The sequence below is a fragment of the Papaver somniferum genome, chromosome 7 (assembly GCF_003573695.1).
Source record: "Papaver somniferum cultivar HN1 chromosome 7, ASM357369v1, whole genome shotgun sequence".
NCBI lineage: Eukaryota > Viridiplantae > Streptophyta > Magnoliopsida > Ranunculales > Papaveraceae > Papaver > Papaver somniferum.
This window is the reverse complement of record NC_039364.1, coordinates 8158691-8181092: the sequence shown is the minus strand read 5'-3', so window position 1 is coordinate 8181092 and position 22402 is coordinate 8158691. Positions and strand designations below refer to the sequence as shown.

At 38.8% G+C, this 22402-nt stretch overlaps 2 protein-coding genes across 2 annotated transcripts; both read right to left on the bottom strand.

Annotated features, from left to right (window-relative positions):
- Positions 1–4538: 4538 nt before the first annotated feature.
- On the bottom strand, positions 4539–5228 carry LOC113294007. Its single transcript, XM_026542443.1, has one exon. The coding sequence runs from the start codon at positions 5226–5228 to the stop codon at positions 4539–4541; it is 690 nt and encodes a 229-aa protein (XP_026398228.1).
- A 2090-nt stretch (positions 5229–7318) lies between these two features.
- LOC113294006 (uncharacterized mitochondrial protein AtMg00810-like) lies at positions 7319–9100 on the bottom strand. The gene is made up of 2 exons (XM_026542442.1): positions 8959–9100; positions 7319–8256 (listed from the first exon to the last, which is right to left on the bottom strand). Exons 1-2 carry the CDS (start codon positions 9098–9100, stop codon positions 7319–7321), a joined length of 1080 nt encoding a protein of 359 aa, XP_026398227.1.
- Positions 9101–22402: the final 13302 nt, after the last annotated feature.

Genomic DNA, 22402 nt, shown 5'->3' with positions numbered 1-22402 from the left:
TAATAAGGTATGATCTGCTTGACTTTTCCGAAATCCATATATCCGCATACTTTGGGTAAACCTTACAAAACATGCCCTTGGAGACTTCTTCAAACCATATAAGGATTTCTTTAACTTGCATACTTTCCCTTCATTAGTGGCATTTTGAAATCTAGGAGGAATGGCCATGTATACTTCCTCTTCCAAATCACCATTAAGAAAAGCATTCTTCATATCAAAATAATGAAGTGGACAGTCCTTGTTTCCTGCCAAGGATAACAAGACACGAATATTGTTCATCTTAGCAACAGGAGCAAAGGTTTCTTGATAATCAATTCCATAAGTATGAGTGTAGCCTTTAGCTACTAATCCTTCCTTATGTATTTCAACTGTTCCATCAGAGTTGTACTACACATTAAATACCCATTTACAACCAACTGTCTTCTTCCCTTTAGGCAGTTTGACCACCTCCCAGATGCCATTCTTGTCTAGAGCTTAGATTTCTTCAATCATAGCTACCTTCCATTTCGGACCAACAAGAGCATCTTCAATCCTTTCAGGTATATTCACAGATGATAAGTGGTTTGCAAAATCAACGTAAGTAGGTGACAATCGATGAGAGGACACAAAATTAGAAATAAGGTGGTGAGTAGAAAAACCATATCGAGTTGGAGGGTTACAAGTATGAGTAGGATATCTAGAAGAGATAGGGTCTTCTTCTTCCACAACATTGGTAGACTCATCCGCTGAAATTTCATTCTCGTCAGTACTCAAAGTAGTTTCAATATGAGGTTTTATTTCAGAGTTACCTGTCACCGGAGTAGACAATTGATGAGGCTGAGAAAGAGGGCCTTTGTCTCTTCATTTGTACACTTGAAGTTGAGGTTGAGGAAGTGGATAAACCGTTAGTGGAGTAGTCTCACTTTCCTTATTTATGCTAGGTGCATATCATAGGCCATACCATAAATCATACCCAGACTGATCTTCACCAGTTCTACTCTCCCCATGAAGAGAAGTCTCATCTCTCGAAAAATAAGGGGTATCTTCATTAAATGTTACATCCATAGACACAAAAACCTTACCAGTGGGAGGGTAACAACACTTGTAACGCTTTTGGGTAGATGAGGACCATAAGTAAATGCACTTAAGAGCTCTGGGATCTAGTTTTCCCGTTTCATGTTTGTGAACATGAACATAACACGCACATCCAAATACTTTTGGTGGAGCACGTACATGTGGCTGAAATGAAGTACCATTGAATAGAACCTCAAGTGGTGTTTGAAAATAAAGAGGATGAGAAGGCATCTTGTTAATCAAATGTGACACTGTGAGAATAACATCGCCCCAATACATTTTTGGCATACTCATACAAAACAGTAAGCATCTAGTTACTTCTAGTAAATGACGATTCTGACGTTCAGCAACTCCATTTTGCTTAGGGGTATCAGTACAAGTGGTTTGGTGAACTATTCCTTGATTTAAGAAATAAGATGATAATACTTGGTTTAGGTACTCACCACCACGATCAGATATTAACACTTGAATCCTCGTATTAAATTGGGTAAGGATAAACTTATGAAATATTTTGAAGACAGAATGAACTTTATTTTTGTCCCGCAATAAGTAAACCCATGAAACTCTGGAGTAGTCATCAATGAAACTAACAAACCAACGTGCACCAGATGAACTAATGACACGTGAAGGACCCCAAACGTCACTATGTATAATTGCAAAAGGAGATAAGATTTTATTTATACTTAAAGGATATGGGACACGCTGATGTTTAGCTAACTCGCACACTTCACAGTGGAGTTTAGATACATCTAGTGCAGAAAATAATTTAGGAAATAACTTTTTTAAGTACCCAAAAGAAGGATGTCCCAATCGTTTATGCCATAGCCAGATTTGCTCTTCTACCTTAGATATACTTGTCGAGTTGTAAGCCTTTGTACTGTCATCTTGTGTTGTTCCTTGAAAGTCCAAGTAGTAATGCCCCCTCACTCTTTACCAAGTCCAATCGTCGCTCCTGTATCTGGTCCTGAAATACATAACGTGAGTCAAAAAAAAGGTGACGCTGCACTTTAACGCTTTGACTGATAGATAGAAGGCTAGAGGACAAATTCGTAACATGTAACACCGTAGATAAAGACATTGATTTGGTTATCGGTATTTGTCCTTCACCCGAGACAATTGTTGGACATCCATCTGCTGTCAAGATACAAGGTTTACTAGGACTTGCACATAAGTGGAGAAAAGATTTGACTTATGGCATGTGGTCAGTTGCTCCACTATCTATAAATCAAAGAATCTTTAGAATTATGGAATGTAGTGTTTAGTGCCCTACCACAATTCTTTGTGTTACCTGGTTGAGTCAAAGAAGTAGACCCTGCAACATTTTCCTTGGATGATAGCAGCCGTGCACAATCTTTGATCATTCGTTCCAGCTGGTCTTGAGATGAATGAGAATAACCACTTTGTGTTGATGTAGATTGAAATTACATCTCATCAGTAGTGTTATATGCTCTTGAACTAGTGATGCGACCTCCTCTTCTTCCTCCACTACTTCCACTAGAGTTTCCCTCTCTTTTATGGTTGTCTGCCATTGCGGACGACCATTGATCTTGTAACAAGTCTCCCTTGTGTGTCTACGCTTGTGAGAAATCACAGTACAATGAGTCTTTCTCATCAGATTATCGGTTGTTTTCGCGCGCGGATGTTGGTGGAGTGATCACATTCAAGGCGGAACTTTCCTGTGGCACTGGAGGTATCATAGCAGCTCGATGAAGTTCTTCCGATCTAACAGTTCCATATACCCATCGTAGGGTTGGCAATGGATCTTCTCCTAACACTTGGATTCTAATTGTACCAAAATCTGAGTCAATCCTAGAAAGGAACTCAATAATTCTCCCTTTTTCAATTCTTTTCTGAAATTTAGCGGTATGATCTGCACACACCATGTCTAATGGCTGTAGGAAATCAAGTTATTGCCATATAGTTTGAAGTGCATTGAAGTATTCGGATAGAAGACTACTATTCTGGCGAGTCTCGATAATCCTACGATTCAATTGATAGATTTGTGTCGCATCACCGCTCACAACATAGATCTGAGTGACTGCCTCCCGCACTTCTTTTGGTGTGGTTAAGCGCATATAGCTTCGGGAGTCATTGAGTCTATCAACAAACTCATTATCATGTCGTTCTCTTGAATCCAGGTATCATATATATGAAGGGTCTTCTTTTCCTGGACAAGCTTTACTTTCGGTCAGGTATCCAAGCTTTCCTTTACCCGTAATGTAAAGTTCCACGCAGTGAGACCAAACAAGGTAATTTGTGTCATCAAGTTTACAAGATATCATATTTCTGCTTACAATATCATTGTCAGAAACATCGAGAGATGTAGAGCCCATAGACTGAGAAGTAACACTGTTTTCAGAGGTTTCAGGCATCGAATATACCTTTAACTTAACAGATAATCAAGAGAGAGAAAAGAACAACTTTCGAAGAAGGAAGCAAAACTTTCAACTTTCAACTGGAGAAACCTACTTACAGATAGGCCATTGGTTCTTCACGGACAGCTTATGAATCTAACTTTCACGTCTGATTCCAGATTGAAGCTATAGTTGATCAATGCTTTTAAAAGGGATCTAGGTTAAGTTTTCTCTTCTCTGTCTCCTTAGCTCTGATACCATGAAGAAACAGAGAAAGAGATAGTGAAAGGGTTGCTTTTCACCCATAGGAAAGGCTCCTGTTTTATACAATTAGGTATCCTTACAACTTATACTTTTAAGATTAGGAGAAAAATATCTCTAACACTAACTCTACAGTAATTTAACACTATAATACTAACTGTACAGTAACATTCATGACTCATTCCAACAAGATCATATTATGCAATGGACAGAGTCTACTTACGGATCTCATCCTAGAGGCATTAAAAAAAAATGATCTCTGTCAGGCAGGCCTATATGGCCTTTATTCTGTTCTCTTTGTGCTGTCATTTTGTTTTAATTTTCTGGCCTGCATAGCCTTTGTTTGTTCTTTATGCACTCTTTAGTGCTCCTTTTTTTCTTCAATAAACCTTTTCGTTTTTTTTTAAAAAAATTTGTTGTTTGGGCCTTTCTTCTTTTTGTTGGGTGTTCCAGTTCCTTTAATTTTTTTTTATTTGCCGACTAAAAGAAGAAACCTGTTTTGAGGCATACTCAAATGTTTCGAGGCATACATTTACCTAAGTTCGGCTGAAAAGTTATCAGCCAAATCTAAACAAAAACATAGGTTCGGATGATAATTTGAATTTGCCTCAAAAAATTTGAGTATGCCTCAAAATAGGTCTCAAAAAAAAGAAGCTTGGCTTGTTCTTCTACGAGGCGAGATCAAATGGGCTAAACATTCTTTTTTTTTCTAAGTGGAAAAATTTTATATTAAAGAGGAAAAAAACACCCAAAGCCAATACACATGAACAATGCCTTAAATGGAAATCTTTTTTCTGATCAAAAAAAAACAAAAAAAAAACAATGCCTTAAAAGGCAATCAAAGCCATTACAGTAGATTACATAATAAGATTAAGAATTCAAAGCTAATTCCCAATTATGAATAATTTGATTGCTATCTGTAAACTTGGACGTGCTCATGTCACAACTCCAAAAGACTAACGATTGCTTGATTAGAACAATGACTTCTTCCACATCCTTAGATCTCCCACCAAAAACCCTTCGGTTCCTTTCATTCCCCACATTCCAAATAATAGCATAGTGCAAAATATTCCATATGTTCTTGCATTTTCCTTTCAAAACGTTACAGTCCCATGCTTCAAAAAGCTGTAACACTTTAGCAGGCATCGTCCAAGAGATCTGCATTGACTTAATGAAATAATCCCACAGCTGGAACAAATAGTGGCAGTGCAATAATAGGTGATCCGACGTCTCCAGTACTTCTTTGCAAAGAGGGAAAGCAATGTTGTCCAGTTCTACTCTTCGATGCCTAAGCATTTCTCTCTTAGGGAGAGACTTGTGGTAAACAGCCCATAGTAGAAAGCTTACTTTTGATGGAACGTAATTTTTCCACAAAAATTTAGAGAAGGAGCAATCTGGGACATCACCAGCAAGAGTTTGATAACAAAACTTGTTGTAATTGGTTGGAAAATTAACCTCGTCATTGCCTTCCACAAGCGTAGGAACAACACCAATGTCTCGCAAAAAGTCCCATTCTAATTGATCGTTTGCATTTAGGTGGTTCTTGAAATTCCCATGCATTCTGTACCGAAGCAATGGGCTAAACATTCTGTTTACGTGTCGAAGCATTTAAGCGTCACACTTTCTTTATGGTTTACCTTCGCATACTTTTGAATGTGTTATTGGGCAAAGCAATTTTCAAGTGGCGATCCATCATTAAATGAGAGTGAATTGTAATGTGTGTATATATATGAACGTTGGGTGCTAGAGTCTAGCGATGATATTTCTTGATATTGAGGAACCTAATGAACTCTCACCAAAAAATTATATATATGCAAGTGTGGGATGTCGGAGTGAACTGTAAATAATAAATCACTAATGGAAAAATGATCTGCAATTTGAAGTGAAAGGGAATTTATCCTGTATACAAGGGAAGACCCGAACAACGACCGTTAGGAATTTTCAAATTTGTTGTACAACTGTTAAGCTAATCAAGATTAGGATAACTACAAATATTTGTAGCGTTTTTTTTTTTCAAATGGACTCGAATTGGATTTTAACAGAGGAATCGAATTGGATTTTAACGGGGGAATTAAATTGGATTCCAACAGATTAGAGGGTTTGAATTAGAGGAGCTACTACTATTAATTCAGACGTGTAGAGAATTGATGAAAAAAAACACAAAAAAAAACCCACACTGTTCTGCAAATATTACCAACACAGTTGAAGAATTGAGCATGTTTATCTTGGGAGGCAAATTTGCTGAACTCTTTGCACTCATAATCTCTTTCCTTTTAGATTAATTTCTCTTTATCTACATGCATGTTATATTTAACAACAACAAACAATCAAAACAGGTTGCTGCTAGTGAATCAGTAGTGATCAAGCATATTGAAAAATATTTCCGTTGTTTATATTACTCGATTTTGCTTTTATTTTCTTCACAATTGGTTATAGAACTTTCAGACTTGAGACTTGATATTTTGTCTGAATTTTCATTGCGATTCTTCTTCTTTATTATCGAAACCCAACTGCAGAACTTTGCCTATAAATGTATTAAAATTTCTTTTCTAACCACTTGTAGATGGGCAGATGATATTGTAACTGCAACACGCAGTTTCAATTTCAATGTGTATCTGTTTTTAGGGGATGATGACATTTTGATTATCTAGTTGATAATCCTTATAGGGTCACGAGAATAATGTTGGGAAATATCCTAGGATCACTTGTAAGAGCCATTCTATGATCAGTATCATGACAAATAGTTCTCCCAAATATGTAATTCAGCCTTAAATTAAAGAGTAGAATACGAATAGATAGGAAATAGTTAGAAGAATTACATTGTCATAATAACACAAGGAAGTCTATGGTTTCAGGCACACTCAACAACCAACAAGATCCCCTATACGGAGTTCATGTATCCTAGTATTTACTAAATGCCCCATCTTTCCTTCCGTCTCTCACTCCAAAACAACAGCTGCAAGTCTTGCGCTCATGTCGTCCATAAAGCTTCTCACGCTCCTCTCGGTCGTAATTGTTCTCGAGTACAGGCCATTTTTTTACTACCCTAGGGTACCAACCAGCACAGAATTTTATGTAAAGCAAAGGAATTCCCAAAGAGAATCCCACAATTCTAGCAATCCCCGCAATTCCTACAACACCTGAACCGAGGATCGAGAAGGCACTACCAGGAGAATACTCTTTCCTCCCGAAGTCTTCACGTCTCCTCTTCAGGTCTTCGATTTCTCTTTCAAGCTTCCATCTGTTTCGATGGAGACTTGAACCTGATTCTACCTCCTTCACAGTAGAAGCAACATCCCTAGTATAACTCCTTGAAAATACCCTAGGTCTAGCAGCGGAAACATTCTCAAAGATTCTAGGATATGGGTTTTTACTGTCTCAGAACTGTGTAGACTGATTGTCTTTCATTAAGTATTTAAACAGTTTACATGAGAAGAAATCAATTGAATCTAAACAACTACGTACGAGTTTACAGGGAAGTTTACAACAGAAGACTAGAAAGATATGACTTAGTTACAGCAAAGGACTAGGACCCTTTAACAAAATACAACATGTATGTAGCAACGGACTCGGACTTGGCTTTTTGTTCTGGTGTCGTGTGCTGTGGCCGCACACTCCAAGTGTGTAAGATATGTACGTCTAATACCCCCTCAAGTTGGAGCCTGAGGATTATCTGATCGAAGATCCAACTTGCTTGCAAGTCGGCGAAAATGATCCACTCCCAGTGGTTTTGTGAATAGATCAGCTAATTGTAATGCTGATGACAGATAAGTAGGCTTGATGAGACCCGAAAGTAGCTTTTCACGGACGAAATAACAATCTATTTCTATATGTTTAGTCCTTTCGTGAAAAAATGGATTCTCAGAAATATGAATAGCAGCTTGATTATCGCAGTAAATTGGAATAGGTTTTGGAATAGTGATACGAAGATCACGGAAAAGATAATGCAACCATTGCAGTTCAGAAGTAAGCCGTGCAAGAGCTCGATATTCTGCTTCAATAGAAGAAAGAGATATTGTAGGCTGTTTCTTGGACTTCCAAGAAATTGGACTATCTCCTAGCATAGTAAAATAACCTTTTGTTGATCGACGAGTTGTTGGGAAGCCTGCCCAATCAGAATTGGTATAACCCGAAAGAGACAAAGAGATGGAGGCGGATAAAAAGATGCCATGACTAACAGTACCTTTAAGGTAACGGACTACACGATGTGCAGCATCCAAGTGACTAGAGCATGGCTGCTGCATGAACTGACTTAAATAGTTAACAGAATAAGTGATGTCATGACGTGTCACTTGAAGATAAAGAAGACGATCTATGAGACGTCGATAAATACTAGGATCAGGTAGAGGATCACCAGAAGATGGGAGAAGTTTTAGATGTTGTTCCACCTGAGATAGAGAAATCTTAGCACCTAAAAGGCCGGAATCATTAACAATGTCAAGAATATATTTGCGTTGACAAAGAAAAATACCTTTATGAGAACGAGATACCTCAATGCCCAAGAAATATTGTAAACGACCAAGATTCTTGAGAGAGAACTGAGACTCAAGTTTATTCTTTAGGTTCTGAATAGCATAATCATTATTACCTGTGATAATAATATCATCAACATAAACCAAAACATAAATAGAAACCACACCAGAATGAAAGGTAAAAATAGAATAGTCAGCACGAGATTGTGTAAAACCTTCATTGAGTAGAGCTGTAGAAAACTTAGCAATCTATTGGCGAGAGGCTTGCTTAAGGCCATATAAAGATTTATTTAGTTTGTAAACACTAGTTTCTCCCTTTTTCTGAAATCCTGGAGGGATTTTCATATAAATATCTTCAAGAAGATCACCCTGTAAAAAAGAATTGTTAACATCAAGTTGATGAAGATGCCAATTATTAATATCCGCAATAGATAAAAAGCCACGAACAATGACTAATTTGGCCACTGGAGCAAAAGTGTCATGGTAATCAATGCCTTCTTGTTGCGTATAACCCTTAGCAACAAGACGCGTCTTATGACGTTCAATCGTATCATCTAGTCGATATTTAATTTTAAAAACCTATTTGCAGCCAATAGCAGTTTTGCCAGGCGGAAGAGTAGTTTTAGTAAAAGTGTCATTATCATCTAGAGCCGTATGTTCCTTGATTATGGCATCACGCCAAACTGGAGTTTTAATGGATTCTGTAAAAGTGTGTGGTTCATCATTGGTGATAATGGATGAAATGAAAGCACGATGTTTTGGAGTGAATTGAGTAAAAGAAATATAATTGGTAAGAGGATAAGGAGTTGTCGACTTACACTGTTTAACAGAACAGATATAATCCTTCAAGTGAGAAGGTGGATGATGGACTCTGGTGGAGCGACGTAAAATAACATCTGGCGCAGCAACAGTAGGTGAAGAAACTGCTATTGGAACAATGATGAGTGCTAAAAAGTGCATATTTTTATATATTTTTCTTGGCATTTAACTCATCTTTTGTGCATTAATTCTACATTTTATCCCATATTCTGTATTTTCATTGTTTTCAAGAATAAATATTTTTATTAATTAATTTTGTATTTTTAGGTACCAAATAAAGACTAGATGAGTTGCGGAGCCAAAAGAGCAAAGACACGGGAGAAAGCCGGTGGAATCTCTAGCGGAAAAGAAGTGAAGAATGTGTTATGGAAGACTCAAGGATAAAAATGGGCTTAAAAAGGAAGAAATTGTTCTTAAAGAAGAAGTGGGCTCAAAAATCCAATTCCTAAGCCCAAATCCATATCCTAAACCCAAAATTCAATACCCAAACCCGTTTTCCTTCTTAACCGTAAGATTGGATCCATTCCATCATCCAACGGTCGCTGCGTCATCATGCATCAGATTTCGATGCACCTTACCAACACTACAGCACCTAACTCCATCTTGAGCCGTTAGTTTCGTTGTATTTTTTTGCATCCCACGGTCGCTCATAATCTGTCTCCATCTCGCCGTTAGATCCGTTTCAGAAGTTATCATCCCACGGATTCCCTTCACAAAACATCAAATTTGATGATCCCGTTTAACACCTAAGCAACCTAACCCTATTACCCGCACCAAACGCGCTCTTCTTCCCAAAACCATCGACTCCATCTTCTCCATTCCTCTACAGCGACCATCACCTCCACCATGTCCGCTCAACCACCTCCATCACTGTACCCCATCAATCAGCCACCCCCTCCATCACTAAAGGACACCACCATGATACTCTCTAGCTCCTTCTCTCTCAACCCTTTTATCTGTTCAAAAACAGTGAACCTAGAAACTAGGTTTGAGAGAAACAGAGTTAGTGAAATCAAACCACCAATTACGGAAGAGGAGAAGCAATAGAAGAATGGGTCGAGACCATTGATTGATTTCAGAGATTAGGTAAAGGTCAATTTTAGATTTTTTAGTAAATCCTAATTTTACTGGTTTGGGGATTTTAGTTTTTTTTGGGCTGTAACTATAAAAGGGTGTTAGGGGTTGTAAAATTCGGCATCTCTGGACTAGCCAGTAGAGAATTGAAACAAATTTATTTTGATGCAATTCCAATTTCAGTTCTTCTTATGTAGTTAACAGTGAATGTGTGCATGTTGTTTTCAATTATCTCGAATGTTGAATGTTGCTTGAATTATCATACTCAATGAATGTTATTGCTAGTTACATGTTTAGCATGAGCTAAACTGCATTAGGATGAGGCTCAGATGAAGCCTAGTGCATTGTCAAATGGTGAATTGTTAGGATAGTTATCCTGATGTCTGTTTTGATTGAGCAATAGGAAGAGATTGATGCTCATAGTGCCTGTGATTGATTGTTCTGTCAAAAGACAGTCAATGCTAGGGGCAAACTAGTGAGCAAATTAGTTTTCCTCCCATTCTAGATGTATGCATAGGATTTTCAACTCAACCTAGAATCACATTGCTTGGCTAGGACACAAAGGTGGATTCTAAGCCCTTAGCTTAGCCACAATCCCTTTTACAGTCACTTAAATTCAGTTCTGTTTTGCTTCCTGTTCAGTTTATCTCCTTACCTGTTTTGCTTGTTTAATTTCTTGCAATTTGTAGCTGTTGTGCACTGAAATCAGTGCACAAACTCCCTCTGCCCTTGGCTTACAGCCTTGGTTCCCTGCTATTTTTATTTTATATCCTCTGCCATTTAATCTTTGCTGTTTTGCCATCTTGTGTTAACTGCTTTGGTTTGTTAACTGTTTTGGTTCTTTGCATCTGCCATATTACCTTGCCTTGCTCACTGCCATAGTGCTTTGCACCCATTGATAGCATAGGATAATTTCTTGTATGCTCCCACTCCCTGTGGACTGATCCCATTCTTACTTTCTATACTAAAACTTGACCTTGTATACTTGCAAGTCTTTTGTGTGTCTTTTCTTACCACACCAAGTTTTTGGCGCCGCTGCCGGGGAGTGGTGCTTGCTGCTGCTGATTTCCTTTGCTGTCCTGACCTGCAATCATTGCACTGAGTTGCAGCAGAGCTGTGTTGCTGGCCACCTGAGCTGCTGCTGCTGCTGGAACTTTGGATGCTGCTGTTGCTGTTGCTGGAGCTTGTGAACCAAGCCTGCTGCTGCCAAGCCAAGCCTGCTGCTTCATCTGCGAACTGGGCTTCTGGGCTGCTGCATCTCAACAAGTTGCTGGGCTCGTCCAACAGAGGTGGGCTTGTGCCACCATTACTGCTGGGCATCACCACTTCAACTGAGCTGGGTTTCGTTGCTGTTGCTGCTGCTGGGCTCTGTTCCACCTGTTGTTGCTGGGCTTGAGCGTGAGCTGCTTAGGACGATCCTAAAGCCCAACTGGGCTGTGCAACTAAAAGGGGACCAAAAGCCTATTTTTGGGCTTCCCTCCAAAAATCAAGTAAGCCTAACCCATGAGTTAACCCACTTGGGCCTCATTTAAACTCAAATTCGGGCTTGTAATAATTAATTTAATTATTTATTTGGGATTGTAATAATTTTTATTTTCCTTTATTTTCTTTTTCTTTTTTTTTATTTGGGACTGTAATTATTTTTTGTCTTTATTTTTCTTTTATTTTTCTTTTTCTTTTTCTTTTATGGGCTTGTCTTAATAATTATTATTGTTTTTATTTTCTTTTATGGGTTGTGCTAATTTATGCTAGGTTTAGTTCAAAATTTTTTCCAAAGCCCAATTTTAAACCAAAAACAAAATCCCTTATTAAAACCAAAACCCACTCAAAACCAAATCATCAAAACCCATTTTAAACCAAAATATTGGGCCTTTTTGTGGTCCAAAATTGTTTCCGATTGCTCTGTTAGTTGAGGTACCTACAAGGACATGATTGTAACCTATAGAGACCAAACAAACAGACTTGTTAGAATTAATCAAGAAGAACCTATCGAAATTCTGAGTTCTGAGGTAGACAGCCCAGATCAAACCGAAACAATGGGAGAACCCCGTACCCTCAAGGATTATATGTACCCAACTAGAGCCAGTCAACCTTCTTGTATTGTGTTACCCGAGGATAATGGCCATTATGAGCTGAAATCGAGCACAATACAAATGCTTCCTATTTTTAGAGGTGTTGAGAATGAAAACCCGTACCACCACGTGAGAGAATTCGAGGAAATTTGTGGAACTCTGCGTTTCACTCAAATGTCCGACGAAACCCTAAAGTTAAGGCTCTTTCCTTTCTCCATGAAAGATAAGGCAAAGGCCTGGCTTTATGCTTTACAGCCTCAATCCATCATGACATGGGATGACCTCATAAAGGAGTTTTTCAAAAAGTTTTTCCCGAATCACAAGACTGCGACAATTCGTCAAAGTCTGAATAGCTTTGTGCAATTAGAGGGTGAGACCTTAGCTAGATACTTGGAGAGATTCAATGAATTATTGCTCCAATGTCCCCATCATGGTTTTGAAAAATGGAGACTTGTGCAAATTTTGTATGAAGGTCTAGATGTGTCCACCCGAACAACGGTTGAGTCGATGTGTAATGGTCTATTCGTAGACAAAACTGCTGATGCGTCTTGGGACTTCTTGATTGAAGTAGCTGAAAAGACGCAACAGTGGGAATCCATCCGTGAACCCAGAAAGACTACACCCGAAGCTAAGGCTTTTAGGATTGAAGCAGATTTCGAGGGAAGAGCAAACATGGCATCAATAGTTAGGAGATTAGAAGAGTTAGAACTACATAAAAATTCAAAACCTTCCACCACTACTCTCCGAGAACATGTCGCTTCGTCTGTATGTGCCGCTTGTAACGATCCCAACCATCAATTCCAAAATTGTCCCGATTTGCTTGCAGTCCAGGAATCTAGGCTTGAACAGGCACATGCCATGTTTCAAAAACAAGAACATAACCCCTATTCACAGACCTACAATCCAGGATGGAGAAACCACCCTAACTTTTCATGGTCAAAAGGACCCACTCAGGGAGGACCATCTCAACCCAATCAGAGCTATCAAAACAATCAGGGATATCAGAACAATCAAGGTTATCAACACCCGAGAAACCCTCAACAAAAATCAAACTCTCAACAACAATCATATCCTCAACACAATACCGACAAGAGATTATCCGCCCTAGAGGAAATGTTCCAGAGTCTGGTGCAAAGTCAGAAAAGTCTTGATCAAAAGATGGGTCAAATCTGTGATTCCATAGGTGAGAGAGAAAAGGGTAAACTTCCGAGCCAACCCCAACAAAATCCAAGGAGTGTATTTCAAACAGGCTCTTCATCCTGCAAGGAAACCTCTCCAGATCAAGTCCATGCCATTACCACCCTCCGAAGTGGTAAAGTCATCGAGAACAAAGTGGGCGAACCTAATGAATCTGATACAAATTCCACGCTGTCTCCACAACCCCAGAAAACCAAAGAATCTGAGCAAGTTGGAAAGCCTGACAATTCTACTGCTGTGAATGTCCCTTTGCCAACTCATTCTCCTGTTGCCCCATTTCCTCAAAGATTGATCTATCAACAGAAAAGTACCCATTACAATGAGATGTTAGATCTGTTCAAGAGAGTCAACATCAACATTCCTTTTCTTGAAGCAATCAAGCAAATCCCTGCTTATGCCAAATTCCTCAAAGACTTGTGTACTCAAAAGCGCAAGCTCAATGTGCACAAACGTGCTTTCTTAGCTGAGCAGGTGAGTTCCATCATTCTGAACAAAACTCCACCCAAGTTTAGGGATCCAGGATGTCCAACAATTTCTTGCACTATAGGAGAACACACGGTCAATAAAGCGTTATTAGACCTAGGTGCAAGTGTTAACCTACTGCCATATTCTGTTTATGAGCAGTTAGGTCTTGGGGAGTTGAAGCCAACATCTATCACTCTACAACTGGCAGACCGATCTGTCAAGATTCCTCGTGGATGGTCGAAGACGTTTTGATCAAGGTTGACAAATTCTATTTTCCCGTAGACTTCATTGTCTTAGACACTCAACCTGTACAAAACCCAGACTGTCACATTCCTGTCATCTTAGGACGTCCTTTCTTGGCTACGTCCAACGCAATCATTAATTCGTAATGGAGTGTTGAAACTGTCTTTTGGCAACATGACGGTAGAATTGAATGTGTTCGATATTAGTCAACAACCTGTGAATCTTGATGATGATGATGTGCATGAAGTTAATATGATTGAAGGATTAATACAAGATTCGTTGACTAACATTCTATCCGTCGACCCCTTTCAAGCATGTATGGAGAACTTTAACTCAGATTCCTATGATGATGCATACTGTAGTGACGTCCTATCTCTGCTCGAATCTGTACCTCAAATGGACGTCACTGAAAGAAATATGAAGTGGAACCACCCTTACTCTCTGATTCCAAGCTCATTCCATCCATTGTTGAGCCACCCAAGCTTGAATTGAAAACATTGCCTAGTACGTTGAAGTACGCATTCCTAGGTTCTTCTGATACTTTACCTGTCATTATTTCATCATGTTTAGACACGGAACAGGAAAGTAAGCTTTTAGAAGTACTTAAGGAACACAAAGAGGCCTTAGGATGGACCATCTCAGATCTCAAAGGAATTAGTCCCACCATTTGCATGCACCACATTAACCTTGAAGAGAATGCCAAACCATCGAGGGAAATGCAAAGGAGACTTAATCCTAACATGAGAGATGTAGTCAAAGGAGAGATCCTGAAACTACTTGATGCGGGTATCATATACCCAATACCTGATAGCAAATGGGTTAGTCCCATTCAAGTTGTGCCTAAGAAGTCAGGCATTACTGTAGTTCAGAACGACAAGAATGAATTAGTCCCTACTCGTACAACCACAGGATGGCGAGTATGCATCGACTACAGGAAGTTGAACACAGTAACAAGGAAGGATCACTTCCCCTCCCTTTTTCATTGACCAAATGCTAGAACGTGTGTCTGGACACAGTCACTACTGTTTTCTAGATGGCTTTTCCGGTTATAACCAAATTCACATTGCTCCGGAAGATCAGGAAAAAACTACATTCACGTGTCCATTTGGGACGTTTGCTTATAGACGTATGCCCTTCGGGTTGTGTAATGCACCTGCTACTTTTCAGCGTTGCATGATGAGCATTTTTTCTGACATGATAGATAGTTTTCTCGAGATCTTTATGGATGATTTCTCTGTTTTTGGTTCCGTTTGACGAATGTTTGAAGCATCTTGCCCTCGTGATATCCAGATGTAAAGAAAAGAACCTTGTTCTAAATTGGGAAAAATGCCATTTTATGGTGAATTCAGGAATAGTTCTAGGACACATCATCTCAGAAAAAGGAATTGAAGTGGATAAAGCTAAAGTTGACCTCATTCAACATCTACCACAACCTCGCTCTGTGAAGGAGATCAGATCATTTCTAGGTCATGCTGGTTTTTACCGGCGATTCATCAAAGATTTCAGCAAAATCTCCAGACCTCTGTGCAGTCTTCTCTCCAAAGATGTTGCCTTCAATTTCGATGCTGCTTGTGTGAAGGCATGGGAGGAATTAAAAACCCTTCTCACCACCGCTCCTATAGTCCGACCACCCGATTGGAAGCTTCCGTTCGAACTTATGTGTGATGCCTCTGATTATGCTGTTGGTGCTGTTTTAGGACAGCGAGTTGATAGACTACCATATGTGATATACTATGCTAGCAAAACCCTTAATGATGCCCAACTCAATTATTCAACTACCGAGAAGGAATTGCTTGCCGTCGTTTTCGCATTAGACAAGTTTAGATCTTATCTGATAGGGTCTAAGATCATCATATACACAGACCATGCGGCTTTGAAGTATCTTCTTTCCAAGAAGGATGCTAAAGCTCGCCTTATTCGATGGATACTATTATTACAGGAATTCGATCTCGAAATCCGTGATAAGAAAGGTTGTGAGAATGTGGTTGCTGATCATTTGTCTAGATTAACTTTAGAGTCTATTGATGAATTTGAGCTGATTAGAGAATCATTCCCAGATGAACAGCTGATGTCTATCTCAGACCTTCCTTGGTTTGCTGATATTGTTAACTACCTCGCTACAGGTAGGATGCCCTCACGTTGGTCGAGACAAGACCGCTCTAAATTCCTGGCTGAAGTTAAACATTTCCTTTGGGATGACCCATATTTGTTTAAGTACTGCCCAGACCAAATCATTAGGAAATGTGTCCCCAACACCGAACAGAAAGATGTGATATCTTTCTGTCATGACCAAGCCTGTGGAGGCCATTTCAGTGCCAAGAAAACCGCTGCAAAGATCTTGCAGTGTGGGTTCTATTGGCCATCGTTGTTCAAGGACTGCCATGATTACTGTGTTGCCTGTGAACGTTGTCAGAAGCTGGGAAGCATTTCAAGGAGAAACATGATGCCATTGAATCCTATTCTGATTGTTGAGATTTTTGATGTTTGGGGGATCGACTTCATGGGTCCATTTCCCATGTCTGACAGCAAGTTGTACATCTTAGTCGCCGTTGACTACGTCTCCAAGTGGGTAGAAGCCATCGCAACCAGAACAAATGACCACAAGGTGGTACTTTCCTTTTTAAAGGAAAACATATTTTCACGTTTTGGTACCCCTAGAGCTATCATCAGTGACGGTGGTTCACATTTCTGCAATAGTACTTCGAGTTTAGTACGCAAGTATGGAATAACTCACAAGGTTGCTACTCCGTACCACCCTCAGACCAGTGGACAAGTGGAAGTGTCTAATAGGGAAATCAAGCACATTCTAGAAAAGACGGTTAACCCGTCTAGGAAAGATTGGTCAATAAGATTGAATGATGCTTTGTGGGCCTATAGAACAGCGTATAAGACACCAATTGGCATGTCCCCCTATCGTCTAGTGTATGGAAAGCCGTGCCATCTTCCTGTGGAGTTAGAACATCGAGCTTATTGGGCAATCAAGCAACTGAACTTTTCTCTGACGAAGCTGGAATTCAAACGGAAACTTCAACTCAACGAGTTGGAAGAATTGAGAAATGAGGCTTATGACAGTGCCAGGTTATATAGCAGAAGATGAAGATATTTCATGACAAGCGTATTCTAAAATCCTTCACTCCTGGTCAGAAAGTCTTGCTGTATGACTCCCGGTTACATCTTTTTCCAGGAAAACTGCGTTCCAGATGGAAGGGACCGTACCTAGTACGCACAGTTTTCCTCATGGAGCTGTAGAGCTTGAAGATGTCTCCAACAAAACATTTTCAAAGTCAACGGGCAGAGATTAAAACCATTCCTTGAACCATTCCACCCGACATGAAACAACCAACCTGGAGGACCCAGTCTATGTGGACTAAGCTGGTCCACCCTTGTACATAAGTAGCTGCGTTTTCTTCCCCATTGAAAACCAAAAAGCCTTTTTCCCTAAAAACCAAAAAGTTTTCACTCCCGACAAAACCAAATTTTTCCCAAAAAGTCCAATCCCATTAAAAACCAAATTTTCTTGTAGATAATGTGTTAGTTAAATTTCCTTTTGTTATATTTTGTGCTCATCCATTGTGACTCCGAATATGTTGGAGTTTTGCCTTGGATAACGGAGTTTTAATTCTGCTTTCGCCGAAATCGGGTATTCTCTCTCCTTTTACTCTACTCAGCATGTCCCTTTCCATATGTTGCATTTTAATTCTTTCCATATTTTTAAACATTGAGGACAATGTTTAGTTTAGGTTTGGGGGTATAGAGTAGATACCACGATAATATGCCATAATTGAAAACAAAACTCCATCTTTTTGAAAAAATTGAAAAATTCCAAAAAAATTAAAAAAAAAAAACATAAAAATGGAGCTCATTTACCTTGAAATGTTGACTCTTGTGCAAATATGTAATTATTAGGAGTCTTAGTCTAGATATTTAGGCACCCTGATTCTAGCACAATTCACATAGTGATAAGAAACTTGCACGCGCACGATCTACCAATACATGTATAGCCTCGATCTTCAAGGTGTTTGATAGGAAGTTAGATTGCCAATCACTTTAGAATACTGAACGAACTTGACTAGCTTGTTCTTTGGTTGGTTGGGATAGAAGGTGGAGGTTACATTAAGAAAGCAACCATCGAATTTAACTGGGCATCAAAAAGGGCCCTCTTGCAAGTGTCATGTAATTTTTTTTCTTTTGTTATGTATCAAAAGTGTCATTGTTGTAAAATCAAAAAAAAAAAAAAAAAAAAAAAAAAATCAGAAAAAAAAAAAAAAAATAAAAAAAAATCAAGTATTTATTCGTTTTCATGTTAACAATTCTCTCTCTGTTCCAAAAATAAAAGAGAGTAGTCAATGTAAATAAGAGTCATGTAAAGAGTCATCTTTTGTTGTTTATTGTAATAAGCAAGGAGGGTGTATGCCATTGATGTACAACGCGAGTAATTGAAATACCTCCAACTCATTCACAATTCTCGTAAAGTCCGGACAGCTAGCTAGATTATTGGTTCTTAGCCTGAGAAACTATCTCTTGGTGATTAGTAGTCATAACTTCATCTTCTTTACACATGTGTAGATACACTTTACACTCTTATCACATGTCTTTTTTGTTATCAGTGCTAGGATTGTGCCTTTGATAGCTAGATTGACATCTCCATTTTGCTGTGAGCTTAAACTGACTCACATGTCACATTTGATGGAATCTGAGCTTATATTTTGACCTAGAACTTTGTAGGTACGTTCTAAGCAAACCTTCACGAGACTTCACTCGTCCACTAGGGACACTTAGTGGTTTAAAAGGCTTAGTGCATATGCTAAATGCATTCGAGAGACCAGCGACAGTGGTATAGGTAGGATTTCCTTAGTTTTGTTTTACTTGAGGACAAGTAAAATTCAGGTTTGGGGGTATTTGATGAGTGCTAAAAAGTGCATATTTCTATATATTTTTCTTGGCATTTAACTCATCTTTTGTGCATTAATTCTACATTTTATCCCATATTCTGTATTTTCATTGTTTTCAAGAATAAATATTTTATTAATTAATTTTGTATTTTTAGGTACCAAATAAAGACTAGATGAGTTGCGGAGCCAAAAGAGCAAAGACACGGGAGAAAGCCGGTGGAATCTCTAGCGGAAAAGAAGTGAAGAATGTGTTATGGAAGACTCAAGGATAAAAATGGGCTTAAAAAGGAAGAAATTGTTCTTAAAGAAGAAGTGGGCTCAAAAATCCAATTCCTAAGCCCAAATCCATATCCTAAACCCAAAATTCAATACCCAAACCCGTTTTCCTTCTTAACCGTAAGATTGGATCCATTCCATCATCCAACGGTCGCTGCGTCATCATGCATCAGATTTCGATGCACCTTACCAACACTACAGCACCTAACTCCATCTTGAGCCGTTAGTTTCGTTGTATTTTTGCATCCAACGGTCGCTCATAATCTGTCTCCATCTCGCCGTTAGATCCGTTTCAGAAGTTATCATCCCACGGATTCCCTTCGCGAAACATCAATTTGATGAGCCCGTCAACACCAACCAACCTACCTATACCCGCAAAACCAAACACCTCTTCTTCCCAAAACCATCGACTCCATCTTCTCCATTCCTCTACAGCGACCATCACCTCCACCATGTCCGCTCAACCACCTCCATCACTGTACCCCATCAATCAGCCACCCCCTCCATCACTAAAGGACACCACCATGATACTCCTAGCTCCTTCTCTCTCAACCCTTTTATCTGTTCAAAAACAGTGAACCTAGAAACTAGGTTTGAGAGAAACAGAGTTAGTGAAATCAAACCACCAATTACGGAAGAGGAGAAGCAATAGAAGAATGGGTCGAGACCATTGATTGATTTCAGAGATTAGGTAAAGGTCAATTTTAGATTTTTTAGTAAACCCTAATTTTACTGATTTGGGGATTTTAGTTTTTTTTGGGCTGTAACTATAAAAGGGTGTTAGGGGTTGTAAAATTCGGCATCTCTGGACTAGCCAGTAGAGAATTGAAACAAATTTATTTTGATGCAATTCCAATTTCAGTTCTTCTTATGCAGTTAACAGTGAATGTGTGCATGTTGTTTTCAATTATCTCGGATGTTGAATGTTGCTTGAATTATCATACTCAATGAATGTTATTGCTAGTTACATGTTTAGCATGAGCTAAACTGCATTAGGCTGAGGCTCAGATGAAGCCTAGTGCATTGTCAAATGGTGAATTGCTAGGATAGTTATCCTGATGTCTGTTTTGATTGAGCAATAGGAAGAGATTGATGCTCATAGTGCCTGTGATTGATTGTTCTGTCAAAAGACAGTCAATGCTAGGGGCAAACTAGTGAGCAAATTAGTTTTCCTCCCATTCTAGATGTATGCATAGGATTTTCAACTCAACCTAGAATCACATTGCTTGGCTAGGACACAAAGGTGGATTCTAAGCCCTTAGCTTAGCCACAATCCCTTTTACAGTCACTTAAATTCAGTTCTGTTTTGCTTCCTGTTCAGTTTATCTCCTTACCTGTTTTGCTTGTTTAATTTCTTGGAATTTGTAGATGTTGTGCACTGAAATCAGTGCACAAACTCCCCCTGCCCTTGGCTTACAGCCTTGGTTCCCTGCTATTTTTATTTTATATCCTCTGCCATTTAATCTTTGCTGTTTTGCCATCTTGTGTTAACTGCTTTGGTTTGTTAACTGTTTTGGTTCTTTGCATCTGCCATATTACCTTGCCTTGCTCACTGCCATAGTGCTTTGCACCCATTGATAGCTTAGGATAATTTCTTGTATGCTCCCACTCCCTGTGGACTGATCCCATTCTTACTTTCTATACTAAAACTTGACCTTGTATACTTGTAAGTCTTTTGTGTGTCTTTTCTAACCACACCAAACAACATCAGTGGAGGCACTTGGCAAGGAAATTATCGGAGAATTAGTGCTAGACGAAGAATCACCTGTAGGTGGCAGTGACAAATCACGTGAATTCTGAGAAGAATTCTGATTATAATACTCCAAAAGGTGAGTATTAGGAGTATTAGATGATTGCAGTTTTGAACAAGAAGGTGGATCGTCATAGAAAAATTCATCTTGGACCACAGGTGTAAAAAAATCACTATTAGAAACTTCTGCATCCTTAAATGGAAAGAGATGTTCATGAAATACAACATCATGAGATACATATGTACATTTCGTAGAAAGATCTAGGATAATATAACCTTTATGATTATATTGATAACCAAGAAATACTCCTGGCTGAGAACGCGGATCAAATTTATTTGCTATCCTAGTATTACGAGCATAACATAGACAAACAAAAATACGAAGATGACGATAGTTTGGTTTTGTACCTAACAAGACCTCATGAGGAGACCTTTTAGAGAGCACTGAAGTTGGCATTTTATTGATGAGATAGGTTTTCGTTAAAATGCACTCAGCCCAGTAGGTAATAGGAAAGTTTTCCTGGAAACGAAGAGCCCTAGCAACAGTCAATAGGTGACGATGTTTCCTTTCAACCACTCCATTTTGTTGTGGAGTATAAATAAAACTGCGCTGATGATGAATACCATTTTCATGGATCCATGCCTGAAATTCGAGAGATAAAAATTCGGTGCCATTATCTGATTGAATGTGTTGTAATATTGGCAAAAAAGGTAAAGAAGTACCTGTAGAAATGGTATGAAGTTGCTTGGAATATTGAGTCACAACATGACGAGCAAAAAACTTGAGAAATTTACAAGTTTTACTCTTGGAATGCATAAGATATACCCAAGTACATCTAGAAAAATCATCCAAAATGGTGAGAAAATACTTTGCACCAGTCATAGAAGGGGTAGAAAATGGTCCCCATATGTCACAATGAATAAGTTCAAAACAACGATGGGAAGAAATACAATATTTATTAAACGACAAACGAGTATGTTTTGCCATCGGTCATACATCGCAAGTAGTAGAAAAACTTGACTAAATATAGTCATACGAATTACATAAATAACGGAGACTATCTAAACTAGGGTGTCCAAGTCGACAGTGCCAAATATCGAAGGACGTCTTATTATTAAACAAAACTTTAGGCGATGCTGTAGAAACCTGTAGCTGATAGAGACCCGCAGTAGGTTTAACCCGACCAATCACTTTGGTCGTGTGCAGGTCCTGAAAAGTACAAGAATCGTGGGTAAGAACAACAACACAATTCAAAGAGCGAGTTAATTGGCTCACAGACAAGAGATTAAATTTAAAGTTCGGAATATGATGAAAATTAGACAATTTTAAAGTTGGTGAGAAAACTACTTCACCAATATGTTTGACAATAGATAGAGTACCACCAGGAAGTTGCATTTGAATCAAAGATGTGACAGGAGAGTATGAAGTAAAATAAGATAATGAATTACAGATATGGTGAGTAGCATCACTGTC

Coding starts and splice junctions, on each gene's coding strand:
- LOC113294007 (XM_026542443.1), bottom strand. CDS start 5,228: ATGCATGGGAATTTCAAGAACCACCTAAATGCAAACGATCAATTAGAA.
- LOC113294006 (XM_026542442.1), bottom strand. CDS start 9,100: ATGCACTTTTTAGCACTCATCATTGTTCCAATAGCAGTTTCTTCACCT. Junction 8,257..8,958: donor TATCTGTTCTGTTAAACAGT/GTAAGTCGACAA, acceptor TTATTATCACAG/GTAATAATGATTATGCTATT.